At 36.8% G+C, this 14894-nt stretch overlaps 1 protein-coding gene across 1 annotated transcript; it reads right to left on the bottom strand.

The window, feature by feature from the left end:
- Window positions 1–4419: 4419 nt before the first annotated feature.
- Window positions 4420–5367, bottom strand: LOC110327072 (olfactory receptor 6C74-like). Its single transcript, XM_021205795.1, has one exon. The coding sequence runs from the start codon at window positions 5356–5358 to the stop codon at window positions 4420–4422; it is 939 nt and encodes a 312-aa protein (XP_021061454.1). The 5' UTR covers window positions 5359–5367.
- Between the last annotated feature and the right edge of the window lie 9527 nt (window positions 5368–14894).

The following is a 14894-nucleotide window of genomic DNA, read 5'->3' on the forward strand; positions in this document are numbered from 1 at the left end:
TCTCTCTCTCTCTCTCTCTCTCTCTCTCTCTCTCTCTCTCTCTCTCTCTCTCACACACACACACACACACACACACACACACACACCAAAAAGTGCCTCTGATGTTGGAGTAATATAGGAATGCAGGCACAGATTTTTTTTTCCTCTAACACCTGGAACATACATATTGAGTATTAAGCAACATACATATTGAGTATTCTGAATATTTCTAATTTTCACAAAAATCTTGTGCTTAAAACACAAACCAACTGAGTTGATTATGGATGGGAATGATTTAATAACAATACCATGTTACTGAATTCATAGTCTATGGCTATGCTTTTACTTCATGCTCAATAGTTTTGTTAGCATCCTAGAATTTGGAAAATAATATATTATGAAAACCAAGTTCAAGCTAGCCAAAGTACCTTTATTCAGAAACTGATATACTGAGAGATGACTGGGTTCAGGATCCACACCAAGTCAATGGTGGGTGGAATAGGGCAGGACAGTGCAACTTTTTAAAGCAAAAAATTACAAATTAATTGGGTTAGGGGCAAGGGTATTATTCACTTTGCATCTGCTCACTGCCCCTTTCCCAGTCAACCTCTCCCACAATCCTTCCCCTAGGCCCCCTCCCCTTCTACTCTGAGTGGGTGAGGGCCCCAATCCCCTGAATGTTCTCACTGTTTTTTTTTTTTTTTATACCTGGTATCTTAAGTGGGTTACTCCTATCTGTCAAGTACCTCAGATGGCTTTCTTGATAACAGATGGCAATTTCTGTGTATCAGTCCCAGCTGGGTCCTAACCAACAAAACATAGGGTGGGATATTGTGATCTAGGTTCATATGGAACACTTGGTATCAGAAGCCATTTCTAGGAATTCAGCTGTTTCTTAGAATTTAATCTAATACAAAAACAGAGACTATATTCAAGATGGAGTCTCTGAAGCTAAGGAGGCTCCCAACAGTTTGATTTCATGCTTAATAAAATTTAGTCTTCCTAATCAGTTATTTTCAGAGCTGAAAATTTACTGAAAGTCATCAAATTGCATAAAATGAACATGTAATAGGGTTGATAAACCCATAGGTGTCAGATCATATAGAACTAATTAGGTAGAAAAATCACTTGGTCTTTTTTTTTTTTTTTTTTTTTTTTTCTGAGAGAAATGGAGACTATCACTTCTACTTAAATATGTTGGTGATACAATGAAATTTGCAATTTTCACTATGATTGGATACTGGAAAAGAGTAAGGAAGTCCATCTAAATGTACATGGTCTAAATAAATGGTCAAAAATAATGGTTGGATTTTGTCAAAGGAAATAAAGAATAAATAAAGTTACTATCATTTTCAATTGTAAAACTCACTATTTTATGAAACATAAAGCAATAAACATATGCTAAAAAAGACTAAGATTTTTTTCATCCATAACAGAACAGAAGTTGTAGAAATTAATGCTAACACACAGAAGAAAAAGTTTTGATGATATTTTCGGCCAAACATTATTACACACTTAATTTGAACATGTCTAGTTTGAAATGCATTAAACTTTCAAATGAGGAATAAGATAAAACTTGGATTTCCTGTTTTAAATTGGTACAGTGCAGTGATAGTGCTTATGATATGGAAATGAAAATAAAATAGATATATTTTGTCTTTGTAACATTTGTAATAAGAGAAGCAAGAGTTGACCTCTATGTTTGTAGGGAGCAGGTACATTCTCTCTCTCTCTCTCTCTCTCTCTCTCTCTCTCTCTCTCTCTCACACACACACACACACACACACACACACACACACACACACACAAAAGGGATTTATAATAGTAAGGAAGAAAGCAACTGGTGAGAACACTGGATTTGCCTTTGCCCTCTACCTGGATGAGCACACGCATGCACACATGTATACACAAAAGAATTACAGAGTATGAAATATTTTCATGACCTTAGCAAGCATCATTCTATAAATAAATTTTTATTTTTTAAATATTTTTAATTTTAACTATCTCCAGGGTCAATTTTTCTATCTTATTCATTCCTTTGAGATAATAATTTGTTCTTACCATTAGCAAATACAGCTATTTCCTTAAAAGGGGCATTCTTTCCCAACATGCAAAGGTTTTTTTTAACATATATATTTATGGAGAAATAGGGATTATATTACTAAAATAGTTGAAAAGTTTTAGAATACCAAGAAAGGAAGAGCTCTGAAGGTAAAATGGATAGGTTTTGTAAATGTTGTGTGTTATATAGGTTTAAGAATGGATGTTTTAATTCAAAGTTTGATGGTAATATTGAAGCAGAAGTTTCTGGCTTCTTTGGAGATTCAGTTGTGTCATGTGGTATTTTTCTGGAAACTGTCTTTTGAGAGGATATTTTGCTGAAGCAGGTAACTGAGAGGATGTTGTTCTGAGAACAGACACATGATGCTTTTTGGAAATTGCCTGGTGATGTTTTGCTGGAGTGGATGATTGAGAGGACAGGTAATTTCTGGAAAGGTTATAAGTATAACCCAACAGACAGTGGACGATGCTCTGGCATTGGTTCACGTTGATGGTCATTATTGGGCTTCATTGACACTGGTCTTTGTTGATAATGCTCTGACATTGGTTTGCCTTGCTAGTCTTTGTTGGACTTTCTTTGCTGAGCTTCACTTGTCACTTCATAGAGAGAAATGCACCAAAGAACTTCTTGTGATATTTTGGTGACTTCTTGCTGCTTCTGCTGACTCATGCCAATTGGCAGAGCCTCGTAGTTTCTTCTGGACTGCCATTGTTGATTCATGTTTAGTGCTTTGCTTGTAGACTGGACTACTGACAATGAAGATTGGAATCACCCCAAAGAACTACTTCTACCTTCTAAAGATCCATATTTCCCTTGTCCTATTAAACTGCAGGGATAGAAATGGAGAGAAACCTGAAGAAAAGAAGGTCCAGTGACATGCCCAAAGTGGGGTCCAGCTCAAGGGGAGGTCCAAAGGCCTGACACTATTACTGAGGCTATGGAGCATTCACAAAAAGGGACTTATCATGACTGCCATCCGAAAGACCCAACAAGTAGCTGAAAGAGTCATGTGCAGATATTTGCAACCAACCAATGAAAAGAAGCTGCTGACCCCTGTTACTGAATTGGGGTAAAGCTGGAAGAAGCTGAGGAGGAGCACCAACAATCTCAATTAACCTTAACCCCCGAAATCTCTCAGACATTGGACCACCAACCAGGCAGCATACACCAGCTGCTATGAGGCCCCCAACACACATACAGCAGAGGACTGTTGAGTCTGGTTTCAGTCAGAGAAGATGCTCCTAACTCTCAAGAGACTGGAGGCCCCAGGGAGTTTAGAGGTCTGCTGGGTGGGTGATGGGACATCCTCATGGAGACAGGGGATGGGGAGGAGGTACAAGATGTGGAACAGTCAGAGGGTGGACCAGGAGGGGAATAAAATCTGGAGTGTAAATAAATAAATAAATAAGATTAAAAATTATTTATTCACTTTGTCACTGAGTCTAGGTGTATAAGAAAAAAATAACACCACCTTTGGAGGGGATTAGAAAACTTTTGGGAAGTTGGTTCTGTCAATTTACCATGTTGGCGTAGGGTCAAAACTCAAGTAGTAAGGATTAGCTGCTACTGCTCCAACTGGTAAGCCATTTTGCTAGTCCTCAATTTCTATGAATGAAATACATTTTAATAATCTAGAAGGATGTAAATAACATAAATATTAAATAATACCTTTGCTTTATACAAATTATCACAAACACACATAATAATGTTTCCATTAAACAATGCCCTAAATATAATATAAAATAAAACAGAATTTCATAGTTTTGACTCATTGGAATTTTAAAATTCATTTTTTTTTGTAGTTTGTAGTGTTGGGGATCAAAACCAGGCAAATTTATGTTCCTCTACAACTGAGTCAGATTCTAAATCATAACTTTAACATCTCTTTAACAAAAGATGTTAAAAAAGTAATCTCACTTTCTCTTATTTCACACTTAGAAAAAAAGAGCAAGGTTAGATTTAGGAAAAAAGTCTTTAGATTTTGGATTATATACAACTGAAATCAAAGCTCAATAGTACTGTGTTGCTCTAGCATGTACAAAGCCCTAAGTTTGATTAAATCCATGTTCCCCAAAACATAAAATTAGCTTCTTTAGAGCAAAAATTTTTTGAAGATATAAAAATGAATAGCACTCGGGAGGCAGAGGCAGGTGGATTTTTGAGTTTGAGGCCAGCCTGGTNTACAAAGTGAGTTCCAGGACAACCAGGGCTACACAGAGAAACCCTGTCTTGAAAAACAAAAAACAAAACAAAACAAAACAAAACAAAAAAAAAGAATAACAAGACAAAATGAGAAAAGTGAACCAGATTTATCTTAGGAATAATTGGTGTCATTTAATCTCCTTTCTTCATTTACTTCATATAATGAAATAGTACAGTCATTTCTTTGAGAAAGATGAAATCCTTTGGATTATGTTAATGAATGCCTTTTTCACTTGCTGATTCCTCAAGGTGTAGATAAAAGGATTCAGAAGTGGAGCCACTGAGGTGTTGAGTACAGAAATTCCCTTGGAAATAGATACTCTCTGCTTGACTGATGGTTTAACATACATGAAGACGCAGCTGCCATATGAAAGGGATATTACAATCATGTGAGAAGAGCATGTAGAGAAAGCCTTCTTCCTCTGGCTTGTTGAAGGGAATTTTAGAATTGTCATAGCAATGTAAATGTAGGATATGATCACCATTACCAATGTGAGTAAGAGTGTCACTAGAGCTGAGACAAATCCCATTGTTTCCAAGAGCTGTGTGTCTGTGCAAGAAATCTGAAGAAGTGTAGTAGTATCACAGTAGAAATGATCAACAATGTTGGAAGCACAAAAATCAAGATTTAAGCCTAACACAAGTGGTGGAAAGATGACAAAAAAACCAGCAAGCCAACAACTGAGGACCAGCTGCACACAGACTTTATTGTTCATGATAGTCATATAGTGCAGGGGCTTGCAGATGGCTACATATCTGTCATAGGACATGGCTGCCAGCAAATAAAATTCTGATGCTCCAAATAAGAAAGCAAAAAACACTTGAGTCAAACAATTACCGTAGGAAATTGTTTTGTCTCCAGTTGCCATAGTAACAAGCAATTTGGGGATGCATGTAGTAGTGTAGGAAAACTCTAAGAAGGAAAAATTCCGAAGGAAAAAATACATGGGTGTCTTCAGGTGAGCATCCACCAGTGTGAGTGTGATGATGGTCAGATTGCCAGTGATGCTGAGCAGATAGGTAAGAAGCAGGAAGGTGAATAGCACAACTTTCCACTGTGGGTCATCAGTCAAACCTGCTAGGATGAAAACTGTCACCTTTGTATGGTTCTTCATTGTGATTCTCTGACTGTTAGATGGTCTAATGGAAGAGAGAGGAGGTGGGGAAGAGGTTTTCACTACAGAACTGTACTAGTGATAGGTCATGTTGAAGTACCATAAACACAGCAAAAGCCAGTTTTCAGACAGAGCAACATCTCTAAGAAAATAGTAGAGAAAGTGGGGAAGAGTCTCGAATACTTGGGCACAGGGGAAAACTTCCTTAACAGAACACTAATGACTTATAATCATTAATAATTGGCAAATGGAACCTTGAAAATTGAAAAGCTTGTGTAAAGCAAAGGACACTATCAATAGGACAAAACGGCAACCCACAGATTGAGAAAAGATCTTTACCAACCCTACATCTGATAGAGAGTTAATATCCAAAAATATGCAAAAAAATGAAGAACTTAGACTCCAGAGAACCAAATAACCCTATCAAAAGTGGAGTATGGAGCTAAACAGAGAATTCTCAACTGACAAATTTCAAATGTCTGAGAAGTCCTTAAAGAAATGTTCAGTATCCTTAGTCATCAGGGAAATACAAACAAGAATGACCCTGAGATCCCATCTCACACCAATCAGAATAACTAAGATCAAAAACATAGGTGACAGCAGATGTTGGCAAGGATGTGGAGAAAGAGGAACACTCCACCATTTCTAGTGGGACTGCAAGCTGCTACAATCACTTTGGAAATCAGTCTGACATTTCCTGAGAAAATTGGAAATAGTTATATTTAAGGACCCAGCTATAACACTCCTGGGCATATACCCCCCAAATGTCCAACATATAACAAGGACACATGCTCCACCATGTTTATAGCAGCCTTATTTATAATAGTTAGAAGCTAGAAACAACTCAGATGTTCCTTACCAGAAGAATGGATACAGAAAATGTGGTACAATGGAGTACTACTCATTGATTAGAAACAATGACTTCATGAAATTCACAGGAAAATGGATGGAAGTAGAAAATACTATCCTGAGTGAGGCAACTTAGACACAAAAGAACATGCATGGTATGTAGTCACTGATAAGTGGATATTAGCCTAAAAGCTTGAGATACCCTTGATACAACCCACAAATCATATATAGCTTAGAAGGAAGGAAGACTAGGGTGTGTATGCTTCAGTCCTTCACTGAGGGGGGAACAGGATGTTCATGGGAGGTAAAGGGAGAGGGGAACCCGGGAGGGAGAGAGGAGGGGGAGGAAATAAGTGGGAGAGTATCAGGAACTGGAGGAAATGTGAGAGAGGTACAGAGGGTCTGGAAATGGAACAAAAATATGTAGCAGGGAGGTTGAGGAACTGGGGATAGCCACTGAAGAGTCTCAGACACCAGAGAAATGAGAGGCTTCCAAGTACCCAATGGGGATGACTTTAGCTGAAATGTGCAAAGAAGGGGTAGATAGAACCTGTAGAGACCACCTCCAGTAGATAGGCATGCCCCTGCTCGAGGGATGGGGCCACCCACCCAACTCAAAGTTTTTAACCCAGAAATGTTTCTGTCTAAAGGAAGAACAGGGGTAAAGAATGGAACAGGCCAACTGGGGACTACCATACCTGGGATCCATCATGTCTGCAGACACCAAACTCAACACTGTTGCTGTATTCAAGAGGCACTTGCTAACAGGAACCTGGTGTGGTGGTTCCTTGGGAGGTCCAGCCAGCAACTGACCAATACAGATTTGGATGCTTGGAGCCAACCATCAACTGAGCTCAGTGAACCTGGTGGGGGAGCTAGTGGAAGGACTGAAGGAGCAGAGGGAGATTGCAGCTCCATTGGAAGAACAACATAGGTGGCCTGACCACACAGTTCTCCCAGAGACTAGACCACCAACCAAGGAGTGTATCTGAAGGGATCCATAGCTCCAGACATGCATGTAGCAGAGGATAGCCTTGCCTAACAGCAATGGGAGGGGAGGCCCTTGGTCCTGGGTAGGTTTGATGCCCCAGTGTAGGGGGATGCTGGAGCGGTTGGGTGCGAAATGGTGGATGGGTGGAGGAGCACCCTCATATAGACAAAGGAGAGGGGAAAAATGGATGTGGGAAGGAGGCTTTGGTGGTGGGGGGTAACCAGGAAGTGGGATATCATTTGAGATATAAACTAATGAAAGGATTAATGATAAAAAAATAATTTAAAAAACAAAAAAAGAAAATAGTAGTTTATACCTGACAGAAATTAGAATATTAATTTTTAATTTTCCTCTAGAATAATCTGTATTATGGTGTTATCTGTTCATCTCTTTTAGGTGACTATATTATCAGGAAATTAAAGACACTGGAGAACAAAAAAAGGTGTTTTGTTTCTTAAGTATACAACAGGATGACATGTGATGTTCCATTTTCACTTACAGAAGTTTAATGCTGAATACAGTATTAAATATTTTCACAGAAATCCAGTGACAATATTAGTTGCTTGAAACATCAGTCTATATTGAAAAAGAGGGAAGGTAGAAGAGGAGAGAGAGAGAGAGAGAGAGAGAGAGAGAGAGAGAGAGAGAGAGAGAGAGAGAGAGAGAGAGAATACCATCTCTGGGGCTAATATACCTTTCCAGTTTATTAAAATCATCTAGCTAAAATTTGTGATTTTGTTCTCCATGTTTTCAAGGTCAAGATACAATTTCACAATTGAAAATGATTAACAGAGGCAATTTTTATAGTTTCTATTGAATTGAACTATTGGGACAATTCTATTTACAGTTTCTATAACAATTTTCATGACTTTAAAGTCTATTGTTAGTTATATTTGTTGACTTTCTCTTCCAATAGCATTCTATTAGGAACAGTTTGACATCACTAGTATCTATAGTAAACCATTGTGGTCTCTTAAGATTCTAATATCAAGATAATGAATGTTGAGTTACAGACACAGTAGCCAAGGAAAGACATGTAAATACAGTTTTTAGGAAGTTCTATGAGGTAAGAAGATAAAAAAGCTGGGTAGAATCTGAGATATAAGATATTTAACAATAGCAGAGTGAACCTGAAGTGAAACATTTAAAGGTGTATACATACAAATATAAGACAAATTTTAAATATTTAAATTTCTTTTTATGTATTTCTAAGGCTTACATTTTTATGGTTCATCTTATGTAGAGATTGGCAATATGAATATATAACCTGCAAAAAAGGAGGTATATTCGTTAAAATGAAAACCAGAGTATTATCAAATAGCATGACTCAAAATTGATTTGACATGTATTTACCTCATAGTAATATTAAACTCTCTAGTTGACATGTGGCTAATGAAAAATTAATAAACTTGTTCATGTATTTATGTGAGTATGGCCATCAGAGTTCAGTATTATGTACTTTCTCAATCATTCTTCTATAAAGTCATCTCCTCAGCTCCAACTATGATATTGTGCAAGATGTTTAAGTAGAAATACAGAAAGTTAGACTAAAAATTGGTCTTAATTTTCTCCTTTTCATTCTTAATATGAAAAATGGGCACCAATGCCTCAAGAAATTTAAAATTTATAGTAAATTCAATGAAAATAAAGAAACATGTTTTCTTCCCCCATACACACACACACACACACACACACACACACACACCAAGAAAGAAAAGAAAAGTAAGAAATTGAGGATATAGCTCATTGTCAGAGTTCTTGACTAGTGTACCTAAAACTCTGGGTTTGATGGCAAGATGGAATTTCAGGGGGAGAGCAAAAGCAAAGAAAGAGTGGGAAATATGCGGACAGATATTAAGTATATATAGGTACTCATATATATTGAATGGTACTTTTTTTGTTTTTTGTTTTTTTGTTTTTGGTTATGTTTTTTGTTTTTTTGAGACAGGGTTTCTCTGTATAGCCCTGGTTGTCCTGGAACTCACTTTATAGACCAGGCTGTCCTCGAACTCAGAAATCCACCTTCCTCTGCCTCCCAAGTGCTGGGATTAAAAGCGTGCGCCACCACTACCCAGCTTGTTGGTACTATTAATAAACAAAATTGTTTAGATTTATATAGCTAGTAAGTTAAACATCTAGTATAAAAAGTAATAATATTTATCTCTTGGGAAAACTTTACCTCATCATTAGACACATAGATGATTATATTTTTATGAAGGGCATGATATTCTGTGATATTATTTTTGCCTTATGGATATTATGGTAATTGTTTACAACTGCTAACATATTTGTTATTCCTAGGAGAGGTTGTAGATCAATAAAATAAGACATACAAGTACAAAACAAACTTATTTCAAATAATATTAAAAAATGTTTGCATTTGGATTCTATGGCATGTCTTAGAATGAGAAGCAAAACTGGAACAAAATGTTTATAAGATAATTAGAAGACAGAAACAAAGTGCAGGGTAAACCTATAATCTCCTTAGAAGTAATAAGGAGACTTCTGCTATCAGAACCTTCCATAACATCACAGTTAACAAACATGGATAAAGAAGATCATCACTTTTATTGGACATTCCCACACGTTCAGAGTCATGAAGGCATCTCTTACAAGTTTCCCATGTGTACACAGATTACCTCAATGGCAAAAAGTAGCAACTCATATATCTAAAACAGAAAATGAGAGTATTATTATTTAAGATCGTTTATCTTAACTTCTTTAAATTCAATCACACATATCACTGATTCCAGAATTACTTTAAAAAAGTAAAATTCACGTTAAAATCAAATCTATGAATGAACTTCCATTTAATTGTATCACCCATTATGAACCTCAGGTTAATTTAAAATAGAAAAAAGTTTTTAGTTGTAATTATCAATAGAGTCAAAGCTCTTATTCATCTTATTTTTCTCTGAATTTAAGTTTAAAGGTGATTAAAAATATCAATAGTTTAATAGAAAAATTTTCAAATTGAATTAAGTATTCTGAGTAGAAAATATTTTTTAACTTTTGCAAATGTTTTTATCTTTATGAATCCTAAGTATCTGTGTAAGAGTGCCTAAAAAGTATAAGTATTTATCTGACCCCCCCCCCACACACACACTAAAGAGATAGAGATACAGGCATAGTTGTACTTGAACCTCTATACTAAAGTGCTGCTGATATTAACACAGACACTACACTCTGCTCTTAATGCACCTGATTTTAAACCACAACATATGTTTTTCTCACCTACTGAGACAATCTTGTAGACAATTTTGTTAACAATTGTTTTGCAGGGAGATGTTTGTGTTTAAGTTCTCTTCTTACTGCAGTTATGCAGTCCATGGATTGAATAATTTTCTATGTACTGCCCATACTTTCATATGAAATGCATCAATCCTAATCTTAGGGAGTTTTCATGTGTTCATTTTCTGAATTGAAACTTAAAGAGATAATGAAAATTCTCATGAGAATTTGATATTTATAACCCTATTTCCCCAGGAATCAGCACTTTTCTTGTTATCCAAATATACTCCCCAGACAATCTGTATTTTTAAAAACAGAATTCTCAATAGAAGAATCTCAAATATCTGAGACATACTTAAAGAAATGTTCAACATCCTCAGTCATCAGGAAAATGCTAATCAATACAACTTTGAGATTTTATTTTACACTTGTCAGAATGACTGAGATCAATAACACAAGTGATACCTCATGCTGGTGAGAATGTGAAGTAAGAGGAACACTCCTCCATTGCTAATGGGAGTGAAAACTTGTACAGCTACTAGAGAAATCTGTGTAGTAGTTCCTCAGAAAATGAGGAATCTGATTGATCTACCTCAAGACCCAGCTATACCAATCTTGGGGACATAGCCAAAGGGTGCTCCATCCTACTACAATGAGAGTTGCTCTACTATGATCACTTCAATATAATTCGTAATACCTGAAACTGGAAACAACCTATGTGTTCCTCAACTGAAGAATGAATAATAAAATGTGGTACATGTGGTAAATCTTTCCTAGTGAGGTAACTGAGACCTAGAAACCAAGATATGTTATGTATTCACTTATAGCTGGATATTAGCTGTTATGTAAATGATAGTCAAACTACAATCCATAGACCTCTTGAGCATCCTCTCAGAAGCCCTAAGTTTAGCCCAACACGATTACATCCTGATAGTACCTACTACCTAGAAACACATTCTACCTGGAATTCTCAGTGACAACAGCTGGTAGGATCCCTTGCATCCTATCAGATCTCCACAGACTAAGGTTTTAAGAACAACAACGACAACAACAACAAAACAACAGAAAGCTCAAATGGAAACCAAATACCTGTCTACTTTATGATAACTTGGTCAGGGAAGAAATAAAGAAAGAAATCAAAGGCTTACTAATGTACAATGAAGACACAGCATACACAAGTTCACGGAACACAATGAAACCAGTGTTAAGAGGAAAATTCACAGCACTAAGTGTCTTCATAAAGAAATTTCAGAGATCCTACACTAGAAACTTAACAGCACATCTGAAAGCTCTAAAAGAAGAAGAAGAAGAAGAAGAAGAAGAAGAAGAAGAAGAAGAAGAAGAAGAAGAAGAAGAAGAAGAAGAAGAAGAAGAAGAAGCAGCAGCAGCAAACACACCAAGGCCACAGAGATAGTACCCAAATCAAACAAAATCAGAAATGAAAAGGGAAACATAACAACAGAAACTGAGAAAATAAAAAAAAAAATCATCAGATCTTATTATAAAAGCCTATATTCAGTAAAACTGAAAAGTCTAGATGAAATGGATGATTTTCTAGATAGATATCACATATCAAAGTTAAATCAAGATCAGGTAAACTATCTAAACAATCCCATAATGCCTAAGGAAATAGAAGCAGCCTTTAAAACTTTCCTGGCCAAAAAAAGGACAGGGGCAGATGTTTTTAGTGTAGAATTCTATCAGACCTTCAAGGAAGACCTAACACCAGAACTCCTCAAACTATTCCATAAAATAAAAACAGAAGGAACACTGCTTAATCCATTCTTTGAAGCCACAGTTTTTCTGATACCTAAACCACACAAAGATCCAACAAAGAAAAAGAACTTCAGGCCAATTTCACTTAGGAATATCAATGCAAAGTTAGTCAACAAAATTCTCACAAACCAAATCCAATAACACATCAAAACCACCATTCACCACAGTAAAGTAGGCTTTATACCATGATGTTTCAAAGTATGAAAATCCATCAGAGTAATCCACAATATAAACAAACTCAATAAAAAAATTACATGATCCTCTCATTACATGCTGAAAAAGCATTTGACAAAATCCAATACCCCTTAATGTTAAAAGTTTGGAAATATCAGGAATTCAAAGCATATACCTAAACATAATAAGAGCAATGTACAAGCAACCCAACAGCCAACATCAAATTAAATGGAAAGAAACTCAAAGCAATACTACTAAAAATAAGAACAAGACAAGGCTACCCACCCTCTCCCTATCTATTCAATATAGTATTTGAAGTTTTAGCTTGAGAAATTAGACAACAAAAGAAGATCAAGAGGCTAAAATTGGAAAAGAAGTCAAGGTATCACTATTTGCAGATGACAAGATAGTATGCATAAGCAACCCAAAAAAATCTACCAGAGAACTTCTACAACTGATAAACAACTTCAGCAAAATGGCTGGATATAAAATTAACTCAAAGAAATCAGTAGCCTCCCTTTATACAAATGATAAACGGGCTGAGAAAGAAACTAGGGAAACAACATCCTTCACAATAGTCACAAATAATATAAAATATTTTGGTGTAACTCTAACCAAACAAATGAAAGATCTATATTATAAGAACATCAAGTCTCTGAAGAAAGAAATCAAAGAAGACCTCAGAAGATGGAAAGATCTACCATGCTCATGCATCAGTAGGATTTAAATAGTAAAATGGCCAAAAGCCATCTACAGATTCAGTGCAATCCCCATCAAAATTCCAACATAATTTTTCACAGACATGGAAAGAGCAATTCTTTTTTTCTCTGTCATACAAAGAGTTCAGGTACTCCAAGCCAGGTAGATGGCTGAGTCAAAGAGAAAAGAACCAGATTAATTAAGGTTCATTTCCTTTGTTGCTTCCAGAAGGAGTTAAATTGTCAGAAACCAGCAGCTTTGGGCCACTAAATACCAAATAATTAAAGAAGTTAAATTTCCAAAAGTAAGCAGCTTTTGGCCCAATTGCTACTGACACAACCATTGTTACTGACCCAACTCAGATAAACCTCTGATGCAAGACTGTACCCTGGCATGCAGGATAGACAAAACACTCCTGTATAATTAATGAATGTCTGGAGGTATCACAATCCCTATTTTCAAGCTGTAATACAAAGCAAAATTTGTAAAAACAGCATAGTATTGATATAGAATCAGACATGGCCAGGCGGTGGTGTCACATGCCTTTAATCCCATCACTTGGGAGGCAGAGGCAGGCGGATTTTTGAGTTCAAGGTCAGCCTGGTCTACAGAGTGAGTTCCAGGAAAGCCAGGGCTACACAGAGAAACCCTGTCTTGAAAAACAACAACAACAACAAAATAATAAAAATAAAAAAATAAAAACAGACATGTAGATCAATAGGATTGAATTTTAGACCCAGAGATAAACCTACAAACCAACAGACACTTGATTTTTTACAAAGAAGCCAAAACCATACAATGGAAAAAAGGAGAACATCTTTAATAAATGGTATTGGTCTAACTGAATGTCTGCACGTAGAAGAATGCAGTAAGATCTATATTTATCACCCTGTACAAGATTCAAGTCCAAGTGGATTAAAGACCTCCATGTAAAACTGTATACACTAAATCTAACAGAACAGAAAGTAGGGAATAGCCCTGAAATTAATTGGTACAAGAGATAACTTTCTGAACAGAACATCAATGGCTCAGACACTAAGATCAACACTTAACAACTAAGGTCAACAACCAAAAAGGTTCTGTAAGTGAAAGGACATCATCAATAGGACAAAATGATAGCCTACAGATTGGAAAGATCTTCACCAACCCTGCATCTACAAAGGGATAATATTCAATATATATCTCAAGACTCTAGACATCAACAACCCAAACAACCCAATTAAAAATGGTATACAGGGGCTGGTGAGATGGCTCAGTGGATAAGAGCACCCGACTGCTCTTCCAAAGGTCCAGAGTTCGAATCCCAGCAACCACAGCTTTGGGACAGGCAGAAGCAACCTAACTTCTGGGACAGAGCCTGTTTCAGGCTCCAGAAACTTGGGCACCTTCCTCGCCAAAGGAAAGGTGGTCACCTGTGAGGGCTCTGTCTGCCAGAGAAGGTGAGAGAGTCATATTGTGTCCAGGGNCCCTTGGTGGCTAGTCTGTGCAGGTGAGTGAATAAACTGCAGAGGCAACACATCTTCTGGGACAGGCCCTGTTTTGGGACTACATCTTCAGCCAGGAGGCAGATCTGAACGCGAGGCCTCTATGCACCTTCCCTGCTAGAGGAGAGCTTCCCTGCAAAGAGTAATCTGACCACTGAGACTCAGGAGAGAGCTAGTCTCCCAGGACTGCTGACAGAGGCTAACAGAATCAAAGGAGGAACAAGCTCCAACCAGATACAACTATAACAACTAACTCCAGAGATCACCAGATGGCAAAAGGCAAACGTAGGAATCTTACTAATAGAAACCAAGACCACTCACCATCATCAGAA

Source organism: Mus pahari, chromosome 9 (assembly GCF_900095145.1).
Source record: "Mus pahari chromosome 9, PAHARI_EIJ_v1.1, whole genome shotgun sequence".
Lineage (NCBI taxonomy): Eukaryota > Metazoa > Chordata > Mammalia > Rodentia > Muridae > Mus > Mus pahari.

Bases quoted from the DNA above. Each gene is read 5' to 3' on its own strand.
- LOC110327072 (XM_021205795.1), bottom strand. From the start codon at position 5,358: ATGAAGAACCATACAAAGGTGACAGTTTTCATCCTAGCAGGTTTGACT.